This window comes from Podarcis raffonei, chromosome Z (assembly GCF_027172205.1).
Source record: "Podarcis raffonei isolate rPodRaf1 chromosome Z, rPodRaf1.pri, whole genome shotgun sequence".
Lineage (NCBI taxonomy): Eukaryota > Metazoa > Chordata > Lepidosauria > Squamata > Lacertidae > Podarcis > Podarcis raffonei.
In genome coordinates, this window is record NC_070621.1 from 24,630,363 (window position 1) to 24,651,430 (window position 21,068).

At 42.7% G+C, this 21,068-nt stretch overlaps 1 protein-coding gene across 1 annotated transcript; it reads right to left on the reverse strand.

Annotated features, from left to right (window-relative positions):
• Positions 1-6,402: 6,402 nt before the first annotated feature.
• Positions 6,403-20,936, reverse strand: ZC4H2 (zinc finger C4H2-type containing). Its single transcript, XM_053373694.1, has 5 exons — positions 20,691-20,936; positions 15,117-15,288; positions 13,956-14,128; positions 11,655-11,817; positions 6,403-10,460 (listed from the first exon to the last, which is right to left on the reverse strand). The coding sequence occupies exons 1-5, from the start codon at positions 20,741-20,743 to the stop codon at positions 10,347-10,349; spliced, it is 675 nt and encodes a 224-aa protein (XP_053229669.1). The 5' UTR covers positions 20,744-20,936; the 3' UTR covers positions 6,403-10,346.
• Between the last annotated feature and the right edge of the window lie 132 nt (positions 20,937-21,068).

A 21,068-nucleotide genomic window follows, 5' to 3' on the forward strand; every position in this document is an offset into this window, starting at 1 on the left:
AGCTCTCCTAGCAGAGTGGAGCCGCTGGAAAGGAATGCCTTCTTCAGCCCTCAGATGCCTCTGAAGAGGCCCTGGACAGCCTTACAATTACCCTGTGCAGTATGAAGGTCAAATTTAGCCCCACATTGTGAAGGGGTGGGGGGGTTATGGGTGTGGGGGGTTGTGGTCACCAAGCTGAGTTCATGGCAGTTGAGGGTTCTTGGTACACAATATGCAGCACTTGTGTTTAATTAGACTTTATATGCATTGGTCGCTAGTGGGGCAGAAGGCAGGGAGTCCAAACAGCCAGAACCAAAATAGGTGGAGCCAACTAATTCTAGTTTTGTCCCTTTCCTCGTCCTCCCTGCTGAATTTTCTAAGGAGCAACATGATGGAGACTGAGGAGGAGGAAGCTCTCAGGAAAGGCTGTGCCACTAAAAAGAAGCAGGCAAGTTGGGGGTGATAGGCAGTGCTCCATTCACTCTAATGGACCAGCCTCCACTGCTGTTATATATGTTTTAGGATTGCAGCCATGCAATACAATCCTCAAGGCCTGCCCAAAGCATTTTGCCACCTGAGGCAAACAACAAAATGGTGCTTCATTCCCCACGAGGGAAGAAGGGTGAGTAAAGATTGACAGCAGGAACGAAGTGGGGTGGATAAAGGTTTATATCAGGATTCACTGCCCCTGCAGATCCTGTTTCCTGAGGCAGCTGCCTCACCTTGCCTCATAGGTGGGCCTGCCCTGGCAATCTTATGTATTTCAGCCAGAAGTAACACTTCTACATGGGGCTTGCACACTATAAGTATGTTTACGAATTCAGAGCTGGGCTCCTACAGACCATTCACTTGGGAGTAAGCACTATTGCACTTAATACGGAGTGTAGGGAACTGGCTCATAGCCAGACAGATTGTCTCAGGCCAAGGTCTTCCCTGTCACCTGCTTCCTGATCCTTTTAACTGACTGAGCCACGGGTTGAACCTGAGAGGCCTTCTGCATGCAAAGCATACTTACTTACTTATTCAAACCTTTATTAGGCATTATGCAAATAAAACGATAAAAGAGAAAGAAACATATAAAAGCCTTGAGATATAAACAGAAAGGCAGCAGTTGGCTACATACATATATATATATATACATATAAAATCAGTGGTTTTCCTTGTTAACCTGCTCCTTGGAGGACTGCTACCAAAAACTCGGCTACCCCCGCCGTTACCCTTTGGTCAACGTCGGATAGGCAGAATCCCACACATTCACCTTGTTGGGGCTCCAGACCACCCAGAAGAGGGGACAGCACGCGTTGACGGAGCGTACTGTACAATGGGCACTGAAAGAGAATGTGCTCTACCGTGTCCGGGACATTCATAGAACATCTGCAGAATCTCTTATTTCTAGGGATATTTTGATATCTTCCCCTGACAAATGCTGAGGGAAAAACATTCAAACGGGCCAGCATAAAAGCCCTACGTTGGGCTGGAATTATTAATTTGGTGACGTAATTGGCTCTGCTATCTAAGATATTTAAATCATAGAATATGGGCGAACAAATTTTGTTTACAGCTGCCATAATATTTTGCCTCTCGACATCCTTTAGTCTAGTTAGGATATTATGGAAAATGTATTGCTCATTAGAATTGTACAGGGGCTCCAGCTCGATGCCTAAAGATTCAATCTTTTTTTCGAGGTACTGATACCATCTTGATTTGTAGGAGTCTTTGAGCAAATCAGCGAGCAGACTTGATGGAGGGCAGCGAAAATGGCAGCGTAACCAGTACTTTATTGAGGTGGACCAGGCCCAATATTCCATTGTGTGTATGCCTATTTCTGCACACATTGTTTCATATTTGATCACAGCTGGGAGTCCAAGAATACGTCTCAGAAAGCTGGAGTGAATCTTTTTTAAATCACTATTATATGCTTGGACCCATAGCGGGATTCCATAGAGTATCTGGGATTGCACTTTTGTTTGGAATATCTGATTGGCCGCAGGAATAAATTGATTGCCTTTCTGATAATAAAAACGGGCAACAGCTGATGAGGTGCACTTTGCCTGTTTTATGGCATTTGTGCAATGATTTGCCCACCCTAAATTGCTCTGGAATAAGATTCCCAGATACCTATAGATTTTCACTTGTTGAATTTCCTGCCCTCTTATTTTCCATTTCTCTAATTTCCAACCATTCGAGAAGACCAAAATTTTTGTCTTCTCGTAATTTATAGAGAGCTTGTTACATTCGCAGTAAAGGATCAGAGAAGATATAAGGCGTTTCAGACCCAAGCTCGTTAATGATAGTAGAACAGCATCGTCTGCGTATAATAATAGAGAAACTGGTTTCTGATTAAGTTTAGGGGCATGTGATTCTATTTTTTGAAGGTGATCTGGCAAATCTGATAAAAATAAATTAAATAGGAAGGGGGCAAGAATACACCCTTGTTTTACCCCTTTCGAGTTTGGGATGTCTGATGAAAGGTGACCTTTGGTGTTAAGCAAAGCATACACTTTCCAACTGAACTAGGGCTGCTCTGGGGATGGAGTTCAGTTCACATTTTAATGCAAATGTACCTAATTCTCACATCCCGAACCAGCAAACACAAACAGAAACTTTTGCAGTGCAGTTCTCTGACATGCACCCCTAAAAATGTATGGGGGAAAGTGCATATTGATGAAAATGGCATGCAAAAAATGTATACAAATATGTGTGTATTAGGAGAAATCCACATAATAAATACATATTTTTGTATTATTAATAAAACAACAACCCCACCACCTGCAAAGTGGAGCAGAAATGGAGCAGACCATACTAAAAGGTCACTAAAATGGGGGACTGAAATGGACAGATTTGTCTGTCCAAAGGTTCATCCCAGTAAGAGATAAGAATGGGACTTTCTTCTGAAGAAACATGAGTAGGGTTGTACTATCAGTCATTAAAGGTACCATCAGTTCACATATACTATTTCCACTTGAAAACCTCTGTCTAGTGTTTAATGTATGGTTGACTTTCTTATTCATTGTCTTGTTCCTAGAACATGATCTCATTTCTTTTACCTAACAGCATAAGCTATACGCTCCATTAATGAAAACCTGATAGTTGGCATGGAGGAAACAGCGAGAAAGAGTTTCTTGCTGTAGTACTAATTGCTCTGTCAGCTAAAGTGCTTGCATTAGTCAGATGGAACAAGGAGTCAGGCCATCTGCCAAATGTTCTTCTTTGCCAATGACTTCTTTTACAAATATGGAAATGAATGATTAATTATAATATGACAATGTGCAGACTTCTTTCCTTCCCCGGACAGGTAGAATATTAATATACTTTGTGGCTTATGATTTTCAACCACACCAAGAATTAATTAACATCGTAGAAAAGTCAGATTTCTCATACAGCTTAATCTAAATTGCTTTTTCAAACAAAGACCCCAAAAAAACATAGTAATGGAACATGTTCAGCTTAATATCCCAGAAAGAGAGAATTGTATTTTATAAGAAGGTTTTTGTTCTGCTTTTACTTTATGGAAATGGCAAATGGCAAAATTGTTGCTTTGCTCTTCAGTTAAGTCCCATTGAATTCAACTGGATTTCAGCACCTGCTGAACTTTTCCACTGGAATAATGGGGACATATTTATTTTTATTTTTTAAGTGCTTAACTGTGGATAGATTGCAGCCCTTCATGCTAAGTAATTACAGATTCCTGGTCATTGGTAGATCACTATCACCATTTTCAGTAAATATTTTTACCTTCAGTAGATGGCCAGTTCAGAGTTGATTAGTGTGATATAAACTCAAATATTACAGAAATGTCTTGAGCCTTTTCGCACTTCACCTGGCTGAATGCTACATCATCCTATGATGGAGAACAGTAGGCTAAGGGGGGCTGTGTATGTATCAGTTTTGGCTAATACTGGAAGCTGGATACACAGAGGCTTATCTTGCTCCGTGCTGGACCCAAAGCTGTGGCTTGGGGATCTCCCTGGGAACCCAATGGGGAGACAAGATCTTTGGGGAATGGTCTAATAAGATCTGCTAGAGTGTTAATGCTGTGAGCCCTTCCACCCTATGCTTAGGTTGTATATATGTGTAAGCTTATTATTAAGTGAAGCTATTTGGTGGCTTTTGAGTATAAGCCACTTAAATTCTGCTCTGGACGAATAGAAAAGCTTGCTGAAAAATGATTTCTTTCTTGAGCAAGGAAGGTGGAAATGGAGAGATAATTGAAGCAGTCTGTCTTCCTTACTATTTACAAAGACAAAATTTCCAGGTCTGAAGACAATTGTGTTTCACTGAATTAAACAGGTCTAATTTTGTCAGTGCTGTGGCTGGCTTTGATGTATTAAGTATAATTGAGTTAAAGATTGGACGAATCCACTTAAAGCCTGCTGTCAAATGGTCTGTGACTTGAAACAGTCGGCCTTGTCCTCAGATTGATAGCAAACATTAGTTCTGGTCCCTTTTTCAGGTTGTGTTTCTATACTCATATTCATAATGGAAACAAGACAACTGCTTTATAATCTTTTGGGGGGCGGGGGGGGAGCAAGGCACACTGAAAAGGAAATAGGAGGAAAACAATCTATTTCCATACACAGCTTTGGATGCTTTCTTTTATTTTGAGCTACCCTCAAAGAGTCAAGAATTTGCTCTATTATCAGAATGTTTTTCAGAAAGCATCTCTCTCCATCAGCTCTCTTGCAATGGACAAGCCCCATCAGGCCTCTTCACCCTCCTCCTCTGTCACCTGAGGGTATAAGACTCCCTCAGTGGGAGAGCTGGGAAACAGGGCTCTTTTCATCAGCTTTGCTGGAGGCCCAGATCCATCAGGCAACTCCTCCCCTGAAATGGTCACTATAAAGATTGTTTAAGCCTGGGTTTGATTTCCCCCCTCTGCCCTCCTGGCCCCTTGTGTGTTGTGTTTTTGTTTGTTTTTGTTCATTTGTTTAGATAGTAAACCTGGAGGGGAGGGCTGTCTTAGAATCATAAAATTCTAGAGTTGGAAGGGACCCTGAGGATCATCTAATCCAGTGCAGAAATATGCAGCTGTCCCATGTAGGGATTAAACATGAAACTTTAGAGCACCATGCTCTGACCAATGGAGCTATCCAGTCTTGTCTTAATTGACTGCATGTAAGCCACTCTGCAAGACCTTTTGGCTGAAGAGTGGTGTGCAAAGAGCCAGTGTGGTGTAGTGGTTAAGAGCGGGAGTCTCGTAATCTGGGGAACCGGGTTCGCGTCTCCGCTCCTCCACATGCAGCTGCTGGGTGACGTTGGGCCAGTCACATTTCTCTGAAGTCTCTCAGCCCCACTCACCTCACAGAGTGGTTGTTGTGGGGGAGGAAGGGAAAGGAGAATGTTAGCTGCTTTGAGACTCCTGAAGGGGAGTGATAAAGCAGGATATCAAATCCAAACTCTTCTTCTTCTTCAAATGCTCTAAATAAATAATGGTGTTAATATAAATAATTAGGATGCCTTTATGCGTTTTCTGGTTCACCAGCATCCCTGACCCCACTGTACTATCTTGGTGGTTTTTAAGCTGGGATGTCACACGCACCTGAGCAGGGGCGCTCCCTGCTTAAATGTTTATGAGCAATACTGGGGTGAGCAGGAGGCCTTGCTAGCACCATCACCTCCCCACTTTCTCTGCCCAAAGGCATTTAACTTGACTCTGGAACATAGGAGGGCACATCTCAGGAGCTGCTGGCACTTTGGGGTGGCTGCTGTCCCATGTGGTAAGTCACTAAACTGCAGGTGGCAGACTTCATCAAGGAAACCTTCTGAATGGACCTTGCCCACCCAGGCTGACCACTGGATCTTCATAGGCAGCAAGAGCAGCCCATCCCATTTAGAGGTAAAATGGGAAGGCGCTGCCCTGATTGCACACTGTCCACTGCTTGCCCTGCTCTGCCACCCCAGCTGAAGCCTCACATCAGTTCAAAAAGGATGTTTCTAAAATGTGGGTAACACAAAACAATAGATGTCTTTTGTCAAGGCCATATTTTCTTATGGGATTTAAGGTTACACTTGATCCGAACCCAGAGGGGAATCAAAGCCAAGGCCGCCAGAATTTGGTGGGAAGTCTTGTTTGCTTCTAGGACGCCCTTTAATGATGCCACACATCCATGGAGGCTGCTAACACATCACATGGGTTGATGGCATCATTAATTTGCATCACTGCATTGCAATACGTGACAATAGTGGCCCAGAGAGTACAATACACTGAGCTCCTTCTATATAGTACATTTGAATAGCTATTCAAGACTTCATTTCAGAGCACAGGGGACTTACTTCAGAGGTCACTGGGTTTCAGAATCCAACCTGAAGCCTAGCATAATCTGAACTCAAAGCTGGGAGTCTACCAAAAATATCAGCGTCAACTGATGAAGCCTAAATCTATTAGGGGAAATGGCAGCAAATAAAATGCATTCAAGTGTGCTATATCTTTTCCAGGCTTTACAAATTTTTATTTCCAATAAAACAATACACTCTTGGCAAAAGTTAATAGAAGGCTATATATTTGGGGGAGAAGACCACAGATTTTAAAAGTCAAAAGAGGAAAAGAGATGGGGGGTATCCCCAATATTCATTTAACATCATGAGGCAAACCAATTAAGACAAATTCTGCTATTAGTAAAGAAAGAAGATGTTAAAGTGTGGGGTGTGAATGATAGTCAAGATGTATTCCTGGTAGTGGCAGGTTTTTTACTTAATAAAAAACCTTAAGGGTGTAGAATTGGGTTCAAAGCCTTTCATAAAAACGAGTTACAATTTTGCAGTCTAGATGGAGGCATCCAGTTTCAATTAAGACCTTGCTTACTTCCATTGGCATCATCCACTGTTCTATAATAATAGAACCCAGATATTTTTTTAAATGGTTAATAAAGGGATATTATAGAATTAAGAATTTCTGCAATAATAATCAGTAAGAGTACTCTTGGTTTGAGCTTAGGTGAGTTAGTTCCTTTATAGTAAAATATATTATTAAACAGCAAGTAAAAAGAGAATTGCAACCATTCAAAAACCTGATATTGGCACATAATTTCAATGCCAAAGGATGCATGACCCCAATTTATAAAATATTAACAAAATGAGGCACAGGTGATCTAATGGAATTATAAAAATGTAGGGGAAATGATTTAGGTTATGATACTGATCCCATAAAATGGAAAAGAAACTGCAGCAGGGGGCATATGAAATCAGCAAGAATTAACGAAATGACCTTTATGATCAGTTTTAGGTTCCACTAGTGATAATCCCCAACCTCTCCCCCAAATGAGTGCATATTTACAATTATGGAGGGAATGTCATTCAGTGGAAGTTTTTCATGAAATGCTGCTCCTAGAAATTAATTTAATATTTTTTTAAATAAACAAACAAAAATTCATACCAATCCTATCTTTAACATTATTGAGGATATGGGATGGACCAAATCAAAATACTTTTGAAAAAGTAATGAATTTATATTTTATTTGTTTGTTGCCAGGATGATTATCAAAAAATAAATAAATAGGAATACTTAGAGATTAAATAAAGATTAATGGTATAGTCAAGTCAGGCCCATAGCTATTGCTGAAAAATTAACTCAGAAATTAAGGGCAAGCAAAAAGATTCATTTTCAACTATATAGCAAGAATTTATTTTATATATAAACAATGATAACAATGTTCAAATGCCGTTTTGAAATATGCTACTATCTTGAATTCTTAGAAACTTTTCAGCTTAAACTGAACTCTGAAAAAAGAACGTGAGGACAACATCCCAATATTTATGAACAAAGGAAATCTTTTTTTAAAGGACTTGTTACTACCATCCAAATCAACAATTATTTTTTCCAGGAATTGTGAATGCAACCAATATTGGGGGGGGGGGTTAATTTTGATTTTCATGCAATTGTATTGTTTTCTCCTTAGTTTTATTTTAATGTTATTGCACTATATGTTTCTGATTAAATAAATAAAAAAATGCAAAAATCCCAAACCTAGCAGCATGTGAAACAGGATAGCTAAACAAAAATGGTGTTTTAATACACTGTCCCTTTAATAGCTATTCTTGACATCTCTGTAGCAACAGAAAAGAACATTTTTCCAATGTTTACAATTTTAGTTGGTCCCAAAAAAGGATGCACTCTCACTTGTTCCTAAATCAGACTCTTTCTAGGCTACAAAAGGGCTAATAATAGATCCTATTATATCAGGGGTGGGGAATCGGTGGCCCTCCAGATATTGTTGGACGCCAGCTGCCAGAAGCCCCAGCAAGCATGCCCAATGGTTAGGGATGATGGGAGTTGTAGTTCAGCAACATCTGGAGGGCCCCATACTCCCCCCTCCCCATTACATCTAAGGACTAGAAATGTGAAAAGCATCTGAAAGATTCACACTTTTAAAAAATACTGCACAAATGTAAAGCAAACAGACATTTATAATCCTACATTTATGCTGAATAGCCTTTTATATAAATCATTGGACTGTGCATGGGCAGTGTAAGCCCAAATGTTAATACTCAATCACATAGCCTAGTTATATTGCTTGCTTTGTAGCTGACGTTACCAAGAACAACAAAAGTTATCTCTTCACTGTGTTAAAATAACTCAGACACTTGTCCGTGCCAGAGAACTAATTTGGCCATCATGGCATCACCACCCTGAATAAACGTCTCAATGCTGACTCAGTCTTGTCTGTTGATAGTTCAGAAGAGGATGCTTTTCTTTTCTTCATTTTGCATCACTCAGGTGGTAGCCACCAGGGCTCTTCATGTGTGTGCCATAATCAAGCACAGTAGAAGACCAAAAACCACCAGTGCAGAAGACTAGGTCCAAACCCTGATATTTGCAGTTAAAAGATGGACATGGAACCTTCTCACCCATAAGGCTGTACTCCCTTCTGGGCAACTTTCCTGGGACTGCATGCCAGACAAAATGGGCAGAATAATAGAGCCTCTTACATTTGTACAGTAAGCTACATTTCTTCATCTACCAACCAGGCAAGCAAGAGGCATTTTCATGGATCAGGGGCAGGTTCCAGTCAGGCAAAAGCACTCAAGGAGTGCACAGATCAAGGCTAGTGAGGGTTCAGCCTGGGGTGAAGAGTCCTGTAGGCTGGACAGAGGGGGCCATGTTTGGCCTGCAGATGGGAGATTCTTCACCCCCTAAATTGAAAGGGAACAGGGAAAAGGCCTTTCTCTGTTGGGGACCCTGCTTGTCACAGGCTGTCAGTCACAATTCTGGGCTAAGGAAGCAAATAGTCTAACCTGAAAATAAGAGCCTGGCGGCTAGTCCATCTAAGGTCCATCTAAGGCCAGCACTCTTTTCTCACAGTGGCCAACCAGATGCCCAGCAGGAGCCCACAAGGAGAACTTGAGCACAACAGCACTCTCCCCACTTGCAGTTCCCAGCAACAGGTGTTCACAGGCATACTGCCTCCAACAGTGGAGGGGGACCATAGCCACCCAGTGAAAAGCAACTTCCTATGTCTCTGCAGGAGCACAAAAAGTCTTGCAGAAGTTTCCGCTTCTTTTCAGCAAGTGCCTACTTCCTTAACACTGCAAACATAAAAATGTTTTTCTTTGTGTGGGTAACACTTGCTAAAGCATTGGATGCCAAAATAGTGGTCAAATAGTATTTCCCTAAGCCAGAAGGCAAGCCTGTGTACAGGCTCCTTGGCCCTCCCCATGATTAGCAAAAGTGGGGTGCATTGTCCAAATAGTAAAAATTGCAAATAATAGCACAGTCGAATGCAAATTTGCATGAACAGATAAGGTAATTGATCAGTGTTTCCAGGTAGTGCAGAATACTGATTCCCTTAACACATACCCCTGATTATAACTGGAAGAGGAATGGGTGAGTAAAGACACACTTCCCATAAAATCAGACATACACAGTTTTGCCCACTTAAAGACTCTTCAGCTCTGGAAACTAGCATAAAAGCTTGATACAAAACTAGTGGAGGAATGGAATGAAACGTGGAATGGAAAACAAAGATGTTTTAGCAAGCTGAGTAGAAAATCATTCAGTTTGTTTTTCTAAAACATTAAGCATGTTATCACTGATCAGATAAAAGCCTTTCTTTTCTCTGTACCAGGTGTTCTTCAGCCTGAGGGTGGTACAGGTTCTACTTGTGCGTAGGAGTCCAAATGGTGGGATGACCAACATGTCACAAACTGTAGCACCATTGCCTCTTAATAACTTCCTATAAAGCAGAAAATCAAAAGATGAAAATAAGGTCCAAAATGAAACAGTTGTGCTTAACATCATGATAAATAGAAACAAAAGCTAAAGTCAGGCTTGTAATTTTGCACTCAGATGGACGCTGGTCACATTTATGGTTCTACTGAAAAATGGGGCATGGTTGGGGTCTGGTTGGGTCACAAACTTCCTTGGCAGGCTTTCATTCGTCTTGCTTCCTCTTGGGCTTCTTTGGATTCCGAGAGCGGCTTTTGGCTTTGCAGAGAGGGCAGATTGGTGCATTCCGATGGATCTGCTGATGGCATGACAAGCAAGCCTGAAATACAATAAAACCATCCCATTAGGAAAGTGGTTTTTCCCTGGAAAGCCGGGGTGAGCAGCTTCTTCACCTTGATGGTTCCAGACACAGCCTGGCCAAGTTTCCTCAGAAGTCAACAAACACATACCTGCTGTGAGAAACTCTTTCATAATACTAGAACTCAAGAGCCACCTAATAAAAACAACTGGCAGCAGGAGGTTACAGGACAGATGAAAGAAAGACTTCCTCGTCACACAAAGCACAATCACTTGCAAGAAACATCCCTTAAGTTTATTCTAAGATGGCCCAGGACCATGTCTAAGCTTGCAAAAATAAACAAGGCTGGAGAGAGTGTGGTAACATGGGCTCATATTTGCATATACGGTTGGGGCATGAGGTAGCACAAGCATTCTGGCATAAGGTACAGTGGTACCTCGGGTTAAGAACTTAATTCGTTCTGGAGGTCTGTTCTTAACCTGAAACTGTTCTTAACCTGAAGCACCACTTTAGCTAATGGGGCCTCCTGCTGCTGCTGTGCTGCCGGAGCACAATATCTGTTCTCATCCTGAAGCAAAGTTCTTAACCCGAGGTACTATTTCTGGGTTAGCGGAGTCTGTAACCTGAAGCATATGTAACCTGAAGTGTATGTAACCTGAGGTACCACTGTATTTGAAGCAATAGCCAACCTGCAGAGCCAGACCCAACACCTGTGCTGCATTCTCTTAACATGAATATTAGAAATCTCTTCAGCATGAGGAATTAGTATGTCTTTTATTAACTGCAGCCCAGCTTGAAATTGTGCAACATCGGTCATGGAAAGAGGGGATCCCTTCTTACAACTGGATCAATAATGTATGGGAAGTGCTTTTCTTAGACCATCTCATGAGACATAGAAGAGCAGTGAAAGGGGTTACAAAAATGGATAATTCTGGTGAACTGAAATTTTCTTTTTCTTTTTTGCATTTGTGAATAAAGGGGAAAGTTTCCCTTCTCACATCTCAAGAGGGCCTGTGGAGAGGAAATGCTGACTAATAACCTAGAGTTTTATACTTAGAATTTATTCTGCGAACTGACGCATGATCCATGATTTATTTGAATGAACTGTATATCAGGAATTGTGCTCCAAAATTTCTGGAGGGTGAAGGGTGCCACAATGTGTTGTTTTGCTGCTGGATTGCCTGACCACCAGTGACCCAAAAGGTGTGTCCTTACCTTCATGGGTGGGGGTTGCTGTCTGAATGTTGCTGTCTGTCTGGTGTCCTGTTTCCTGGCCACCTGCAGCTGTTGAGCAGCAGCTGCAGCCGCAGCCAAAGATTCTGGGATAGGAGGTTCCTGTGGTTCTGTTTGCCATTCAGCTTTCTGCTTTTCGAAGTAGCTAAATAAAGAAGAAAAACTAATACAGGCTATGCAGAATTGCTGCCACTCTTGATTCTTTCGGGGAGCTTACATTAGCCTTCACTGACCTGGTGCACTCCAGATGTTTTTGACCACAATTCCCATCAGCCCCAGCTAGCACAGCTGATGGGAGCTGTAGTCAGAAACATCTGGAGGGCACAAGGCTGGGGCAGACCTTGGCTTTGATCCAGTAGTGCTTTCCTTGTGTGATTATGCTGCCGCTCACTGACAGACACGGGGAAACAAGACAAGCCTCATCTGCGATACACATTTAAAGCAGTTTTATAACAGTTTAAACAGGCACAGCTTCCTCCAAGGAATCCTGGGAACTGTAGTTTGTTAAGAACACTGAGAGTTGTTAAGAGACACACACATACACACTTCCTCTCCCAGAGATGCAATTCCTAGAGTGGTTTGACATTCAATCACTCTTCCCAGGGAACTCTGGGAGTTACAGCACTGGGGGGAGGATAGAGAGTCTAAAAAGTCTCAGTCCCCTTAACAAACTACAGCTCCCAGGATTCTTTGGGGGAAGCCATGACATTTTAAAGTTGTATGATACTGCTTTAAATGTATAGGGCAGTTGCGGCCAAAGATGACTCTTCCAAAATATTATGGGGAATATTCAACATCTGGGAGTAGTCAACTCGGAGCTGCCATTCTGAACACCTGCCATGTGTCAGGTGTCATGTTCCATCCTGAGTACCTGTTCCTAAAGTTTTTGAACTACTATCTTCAAAATATATCATGTGAAGTATAAAGTGTACGGTTCAGGTATTGAATAGACTGCTTCTCCTTTCATCCCTACAGGTGCTTCCCTATATCTTTGATATCAGTAGGAAGACTCTTGATGTTAGAATGCTGGATGGAAATCTCTCTATCAAAGTGAGGTGTCAGCTAACAAAGAACAGTGTATCCCATTTGTGGTAGATTTCCATCCAGCATCTCCTAACTAACACCTGGCAATCAGAGAAAGCTACTCATAGTTGGCAAACTCTAAACTGCTTGCGATCAGCAAGCTTCCCAATCTATGCAAAGTATTAGTGAGACTTAGTGTACTTAAGCCATCTATCCGCAATCCTGGATCTCCTCCTTGTCATTCCATCACCTGTGTGTGTCTCCTTCAGACAGCTACTTTCAAAAGCAGCAGGATGGCTAGAACATATTGCATCAAACAGGACATCACCTGCAGGTACTGGGTAATTCAACCCATAGCATGGAATGCAGAACTGCAATATGTCATGTCCAATACATAGGTAAAACTACAACTGACCTACACGGACATTTTAGAAACCACAAATAAGCAATTTTTACACACACATGTGGAGCAACCTGTGACTCAGGGTGGTCCAACTTTCCATACCAAATGGGCCGCAAGAGTACTTAGGGGAAGTAAAGCCCTCTCACTGCCTTCCCAAACCTGGCTAAGTGAGGTGCTGAGTTTTGGGAAGAATGCTCAAGGCTCTGGCAGGGTCTTCAATCCCTCCCACCTCCTTGCCAAGACTAGGGAAGTGCTAACTGGGCTTTGGGAAGGCGGTGTGAGGGCTGCAAGGGGGTGGGTGTCAAGTGTTGCCAAAGGCCACGAAAAGGCCCCAAGGGCTGCATATTGGACCACCTTGCTGTTACTAAACACTTCATTTCTGAGAAGCACAGCCAGACTTCTCAATAATTGCTTTAGAGATGTCAGCAGATCCAATAGCGTTGCAAAAAGGGAGAACTTCTGCATGCTCATGCTGGACACATTAACACAGCATGGCCTCAACCATCACTAGGCTTCAGTGAAGGAGGGTCTTCTGAGCATTCCATTCTCAAAGCTCTATAATTGCTGGCTTGGGAATAGTATCATTTTTGTCAGAGCAATTGATGAATGCAGAAGCCAAAATGTTTTGCTATAAGAATTTACAATTTCTGTTTTTAAGCCTTAGAGAACAATAAACAAAATCTCCAAAAGCATGATCCTCAAGTAAAGAGAGATCCAAAGGGCCTTCAGAATACTGGACATAGTCCATCACGGCACCCTGCATACACATCCCCTCTTCATTGTGCTTGAGAAGCTGTTTGCCTCTCAGGACCTGAAAGCAGGTGCCTAAGCTTTTAACAAGTAATGTGTCAGCTTACTCAAGGGAGAGCTTCTCTTCCTCCTCACACAAATCTGGCAGTCTCTGCAAGCCCAGAGTCATCCTCAAGGCATCCACATGCTCCTTCAGAGGCTTGTACTCCTCATGCAAACGGCGGGTAGACTCCAAGAGCTTATTGAGGTCGTTCTCCGACTGCTTGATTGTGTTCTCCATCTGGAGAAGGAACAAGGCAGCGTTCATTAGGTTTGTCCAGCCCCGCCTGAAATGCAGCTGCAGCAAAAGCACCAGGGGGCCCACACAATGTTGAGGTTTTTACATTCAGGTGAATATTTAAAAGAGACCAATGAAACTGTGATAAAGAGAGTCATCTGGGATACAGAAAGTCCATGGTGGATTCTGCAGACGGGCAGAAACAGCACAGGCTGTGGGAACAGAAGCTGAAGTCAACGCCGTGAGAACCTCAGTTTTAAATATCAAGTTTCTAGGTCTTATGGTTGTGAAGAGATGTTTGTGGACCACCGCAGTATCAGGAACCAGAGAGGTGGCTGAATAAGATTCCCTGGACAAATTCATTTCCGGTTTATTCCTGTTTCCCCTTCTTCTGTCACTTTCCCAGTGCTGAATTTCCCAGTCCTCTCCTATCCTCTCATAGTGACTACATAAAATACATTGATGGTGCCATAAAATATTAACAATAATATTCGTATTGGGCAGGATTCTAGACCTTTCTCTCTCTCACTCACTCTTTGTCCCTCTCTCTGCTTCCTACCCCCCCCCGCCCCCCACACATATCAAGCATTGTAGCAAGATCATAAATAATGAACATAACATCTTCTTTTCTACCACCTTTTTGCACAGTGACAGAAAGTTCAATAGCTGAATGTTTTGTTCACATAAAAGTTGCTCTGAGTTCCTTCTGCCTAGCCTGTGAGGGAGGAAAGTGAAATAACAAATCTTGGACAGACAACTTTTTTTGCAACCAGGTCTGGGAAGCAAATGAATTCAGCACACATTTCTGAGGAGTAGCATCTAAGAGGAAAAGCACAACATTAGTAGTAGATAAGCCTTCACACTATGCCAGGTTATTCAGGAGTACACCCAACAAATGCAAGAGTCATGCTTACTCCCAGGTAAGTATGCATAAGACTGCAACTCGAATGATCATGAAAACTCATTACCACCATGCCTGGCTGTCACTTACAACATTGATGTCAGCATGGATGAGTCTCAGTTCCTCCACATGAGCCATTTTCTCCTGCAGCAGGAGGTCCATCTCCTGTTTGTATTCCTTGAGGTGCCTTTCCTCAGATTCCAGAGCCTCGAATTCAGCCTTCAAGCGGGCCTTGATCTTCTCCATTTGCAAAGTCTTGTTTCTGGGGGAGGGGGGAGGGGATACACACAGGCACAAATGCACAGAAAATATCAAAGTAAAGCTGAGGTGGCATTTCCTGTTTGCCAAGAAGCATTTAAATCATTCCAACCACAGTCATAAATGTCAGGTGATGAGGCTGAGCTCCAAAGAAAGTGGGTTTTGGCAGCAGGGACATAGAATGGCCATGTTTTGAAGCTTTGGCTATGTTCAAATCTGGGCATCGTAAGCCGAGAGATGCACAACCGTCACACATGCAGCCCCTTTGCTCCTGCGTCATTCCTTGCTTCATACAAAACAACCCCCAAATCTACAGTCAACCATAGCTTCCTGTTATACCCAACTGGGAAACATTGGTTAACCGTTTCTAATCAAGTCTGGATATGAAGGGTTAAAGTTGGCTTTAATATCTTGACTTGTTCTGAAGCCATAGTTTCCTGGTTCTAACACTACAGGTTATGGTTAGCTGCCACTTCCTAGCTTTTCCACTCGCTCATTTTTAAATAATAAAATTTAAAGGGCAGATGCCACATACGTAGCTGCCATTTTTGGCTTCAAATGCAATTTGGCAATTTTTGACCAGTCAGCTGACTGGCATGTCAAATGTACAATCAACATATCTAACTGGCACATGGTTCATTTCTTGCTTAACAGATTACTTAATGCAAGGGATTTGGGCACAACTCAGTGACTTAGCAGGGAAGAAAAAGCACTGCTGCTTCCAGTATCAGAGGCAGTATTCCTCTGAGTACCAGTTTTAGGGGAACATGAATGGGAGAGTGCTATTGTGCTGATATCCTTATGAGCTTCCTATAGGCATCTTGTTGGCCACTGTGGGAAAAGAATGCTGGACTAGCTGGGCCTTTGGAATAACAGGACTTTACTTATGAGCATAAAGGAACGCGAGTGGCGCTGTGGGTTAAACCACAGAGCCTAGGACTTGCTGATCAGAAGGTCGGTGGTTCGAATCCCTGTGATGGAGTGAGCTCCCGTTCCAGCTCCTGCCAACCTAACAGTTCAAAAGCACATCAAAGTGCAAGTAGATAAATAGGTACCGCTCCGGCGGGAAGGTAAACACCGTTGCCGTGCGCTGCTCTGGTTTGCCAGAAGCGGATTAGTCATGCTGGCCACATGACCCAGAAGCTGTCTGAGGACAAACGCCGGCTCCCTCGGCCTATAGAGCGAGATGAGCGCCACCACAACCCCAGAGTCGGTCATGACTGGACCTAATGGTCAGGGGTCCCTTTACCTTTACCTTACTTATGAGCATAGGAAGTTGCCTATACCGAGTTGGGACCATCTAGCTCTGAGCTGTCTGCACTGACTGGCAGTGGCTCTCCACTTTTATAAACAGGAATCTTCACTAGCCCTGCCTCGAAATGCCAGGGATTGAACCTGGGACTTTCTGTATGTAAAGCAGGTGCTTCACCACTTAGCTCTAGCCCTACCCTGTTGGATCTCAGTCCCCAGCACCACCACATCTAAGGCAGCCAACTCTTCTTTGTGGCCTCTGCCTGGTGAAACCTGCTCCATACACCTTAACTTCTACATTGCCATTTTCTGCACTGCTTCTGTTGCCCCTCTCTTTCCCATTACAGCACATCATTAGCACCAAGGCTTCAACAACAGGAGAAAATGGAGTCGTATCATATCTTTTGCCACCTAGCTCTGCATGGGCCTTCTCAGCTGCAGTGGAAATGATCAGAGAGATGCCGTCCCTGTTCTCATTACGGCCTCACCTGCAGCCTACAATGCCGTAACGGCTCTGCCACCAGCTCTGTCGCCCCCTTCTCTCAAGCCTCATGCACTCACACTTCCAAGAACACATTGAACAAAAGAGCACACTTTTGCACACACTTTTCCTGGTCTCCTCAGCACATTTTGCCGCAGCTCAGAACAAATGGGAGGATGAAGACTTGCAGTGATGCCATCTTTTTGTTCAGAATGGAACACGTAGCACAGTGGCAGAAGGAGAGAAAACCCTGAGCTCGGTGGCAAAATGACTGGTTTCTCTTCAGAAGAGTTCCAAGTTCAATTTATTGCATCATCTCCACCAACACCTTCACACAGCAGGGCAGGAGTCTACATGAGACATTGTGTGTGTGTGGGGGGGAATTCCTGCCATTCAGAGTAGACCATATTTACTTAAGTAGGTTACATGTCTCACTCAGTATAAGCCAGCCCTATATATTCAGAGGGTTCATCTCTTTGGGGGAAATAGTGTTCTTTAAAATGATAGAAGAAATGAAAAAAGAGAGAAAAGTTTAGGCTACCTCTAGCACAACTAGGATGTCAGAGGAGGAATTAAGGTACAACAGAGCATCATAACTAAGAGAGAAGGAAACCAGGGAAGAGGGGAGCTTTCAGTCAAGTCGCTGTTGTTAGAAATTGAATAAAATAATAACAATTTGCCATTAATTTATCAGTTTTGATTTTCCCCTATGCCCTTCTCTGTTCCTGGGTCAACTTTTCATTCAAGGCTACTTGTAATGCCCCGTGTTATCCCTCCAAGCAAATCTGTAACCAGTGGGTTATAATAACCCACCCTTAAATAAGGAGAGGAGAGCGTTGGACATTAGAAGCCAGAATAGTCTTCAAAATAATAATAATAATGAAAAAGCTATAGAACGATCAGTATCTCCTCCTTCATTCATCAATCTAATACACACACACCTCTTGGAAATCATGTCTCAAAACTCACTCTTATGGTGTTTCACTTTTATTTTGGGCATTCATGTGTTGGCTGTATAACTAGATTCTCTGGGTATTTTGCATTAGAAACCCAAAGCACAAATTTGACACAATGAAAACACTGAAGTTAATTATAGAACAATAAAATCCATCTGAAATCATAAACACAACAGCATTTTTTAAAAATCCAGCATGAGGGAGGCGTCAGAATCTAACCCACTAGACAAATGTGCCTACTGTAAATAAAAGGTACAGAGTGCCTCCAGACTGTCAATTTTTTGTGTGAGGGATTTATGCAGTTAAATTGGACTAAAGAGATCTGCCACCGTAGCACAACAAAGAAATGGTCTTTCTGCAGGTTGAAAAGTGATGGGGAAATGCACTGGAAAGAGTGGGGTGAATAGGAGAAAATCTTATATGTACACAACAAGGAAATCAGGATGAAATCTCAATAAACAACACCCCTGGAAAATGAAAATGCCTCACATGGCACCTTAAAAGGCAAGTGTCTGGGGAGTACTTTCTGTTAAAGAGGGTGCTACCATTGAAAAGGTCCGCTCTCCAGTCACCACCTGCCTCACTTTGTTAGAGGCTGAGGACAGGAGACCCTGGAAAAGGCCCTCTGTAGAACAGACTTTGGATTTTTCATGGTCTGATGATTAGATACAAATAAACTAATTGGATCTCTGTAGAACAGAGGCAGCTATCCAGAAGTTGTAGACTACAACATAATCAGCACTGGCCAGTACAGCTAATATTTATGAATTATGGCAGTTGTAGTCCAAAACTGGGAGGGCACCACGTTGGCTACCCCTGTACAGAAGATCTCAAGATCCAAGCATGTATGCATTGGAGAAAGCAATCCTTCAAGGAGCCTGGTCCAAACTGCTCAGGATTTTATAGGTTAATACAACAGAGCTAGAGCATAAGCGCTAGAGCATCTTCCTTGCATACAGAAAGCCAGAAGTTCATCCCCTGGCATCTCCAGGTAGGGGTTGGAGAGACTCCCTGCCTGAAATCCTGGGGACTTGCTGCCAATCAGTGTTGGCATTCTGGTCTGATTCGGTATGAGGCAGCTTCCTATGGTCCATTTCAAAATGTGACTCTGCCTTCACAAAAAGACTTAGACAAGGTAAATGAAACAATAAGAAGAGCATAATGTTCATATTATTTAAAACACCACATTAAAAGTGAAAGAGGAATGGTGCTTTGCAAACTACATGTGTCCCAGTAACATGCACTACTGTCCACTTTATAAAAATGTAAAAGGTTCCATTGCATGGAAGGGTGGGCATTCCCAGCTCATTGTGTGTGTTTGTGTGTGTTGGAGGGAGGCTTTAGAAAACTGCAGCAGCTGTGCTCAGTCCATTATTCCTTTCTTTTGTGTGTCTCCAATCTACTCCCTTAATAAGCAGGGGAGTTGATCCCCCTGCAAATAAGAGAAAGGAAAGAAAACTGACTATGCTTTGCATCCCTATATTTACCAAGGCCCTTCTCTTTTCCACAAGAGAAGGGAAACACAGTGTGCGTCTAGAATGACACTATTTTCTGGTGATATTCAGTCACATACAGGCAAATTGCATGGGTTGTGAAATTAAAGTTGATTTGGAACTCATGCACAACAAAACCGCTTCCTCCCCCAAATCAAACTTTTTTGCACTGGAATGTGTGGGACAGGCACAATGTCAAATAACCTCTCTGTAAACAAATCAGAATAAATGCTCAATAAATATCTGGTGTCTAAACCTCCCTGCAAACTTGTGCAAACAAATCAGGGTGAATGTTCAACAAACAGGTCATCTGGAAGGTTATCTGTGTTAGGCAGATAAAAACTTGTAATGAAGATTTCCCCAATACAAATTCTGCCTCATCCTCTCTTGGCAAGGATATACCCAAATTCACCTGTCTTCTACCTTGACTATTTCCAAAAGTGTTTCAGCTTAGGAGGAATCACATCTTCAACTTAGAAATCTATCTTCCAACTTTGTTCATTGTCAGAGCTGCTCATCCATCAAAACTGCTTTATGTTGCTAAAAAAATTACTGTTTCCAATACCCAGTTACAAGGGAGCAAGCTTTATTGAGCCCAGTGGGACTTCTTCCTGAGTAAGCATGCACAGCATCAGGCTTATTAATTTGTTTCCTGAGGCATCCTTCCATAAAGAATGTAGCAAGGCAGTCTTTAACACAGAACAGCTTTTGACAACCAGATGCCCTCCAGATGTTATTGGACTACAACTCTCACTCGCTATGCTAGCTGAGGCTGGTGGGAGTTATAGTTTAACATCTGGAGGGGACTAGGTTGGTAGAGGCTGACACAAAGCAATTATAATGATAATAATGGATGATTTTCGGCAAATGTATGGTCCATAATTCCGCTGTGCATATTTTATGTGCATTCATCATAAGTCAGTCTGGGGCTGCTTCCCCCTCCCCCCGTCTGTTGCTCTCAAAAGAAGCTCCATTTAAAATCCAATGGACCTTTTGTGTGACATTTACAGTAGCTACTTTTACACTAGCATAAATTAGCCACTCTTTCACAGTGGAAAAGGAAAACGGGCGCGAGGAGAAATTAAGCTGCAATCCGACGCACGCATTTTCCTGGAAGTAAACCACGACAGACACAGAAGGGCTGCATTCGGAGTAAACATGCGTGGAATCGGGTTGTGTATCACCATCCTTTCTAAAAACGGCACACAAACAACGAAAGCCTTACCTGATCTCTTTGATGCTTTCAAGTTTGCACATGATTTCCTGTTCATCAGCCATGCTTTCTCATTCGCGATTTTAACCTCCCGTGGAAATGAACAAAATAATAGCAGGCAAAGAGGAGGGAGAAAGGAAAATCCAATACAATAGACACAATGTAGCCGCCCCGACCGTGCTTCTGAGCGCAAAGGCTGCGGTAGGGGAGAGCGAGACCTCTCGGGACTTCGAGTTCAGATTGTAATAGCGGTCCAGGCTCACTTAGGCGGCCAAGACTACAAGGCCCACAATGCAAAGCGCGGAGCTACTGCTCTCTTTCTTCCGGCAACCTCTCTTTGCATTTGTCACAGCTAATTATGTCCAGTGGTCATTAGGAGTGCAAATGAGT

What these genes read in the sequence shown, in the direction of transcription:
- ZC4H2 (XM_053373694.1), bottom strand. Translation starts at nt 20,743, where the DNA reads ATGGCTGATGAACAGGAAATCATGTGCAAACTTGAAAGCATCAAAGAG. An exon ending in GAAAGCATCAAAGAGATCAG is followed by an intron (nt 15,289 to 20,690) that starts GTAAGGCTTTCG and finishes CCCCTCCCCCAG; the next exon opens with AAACAAGACTTTGCAAATGG. An exon ending in GAAGAGAAGCTCTCCCTTGA is followed by an intron (nt 11,818 to 13,955) that starts GTAAGCTGACAC and finishes TTCTTTATTTAG; the next exon opens with CTACTTCGAAAAGCAGAAAG.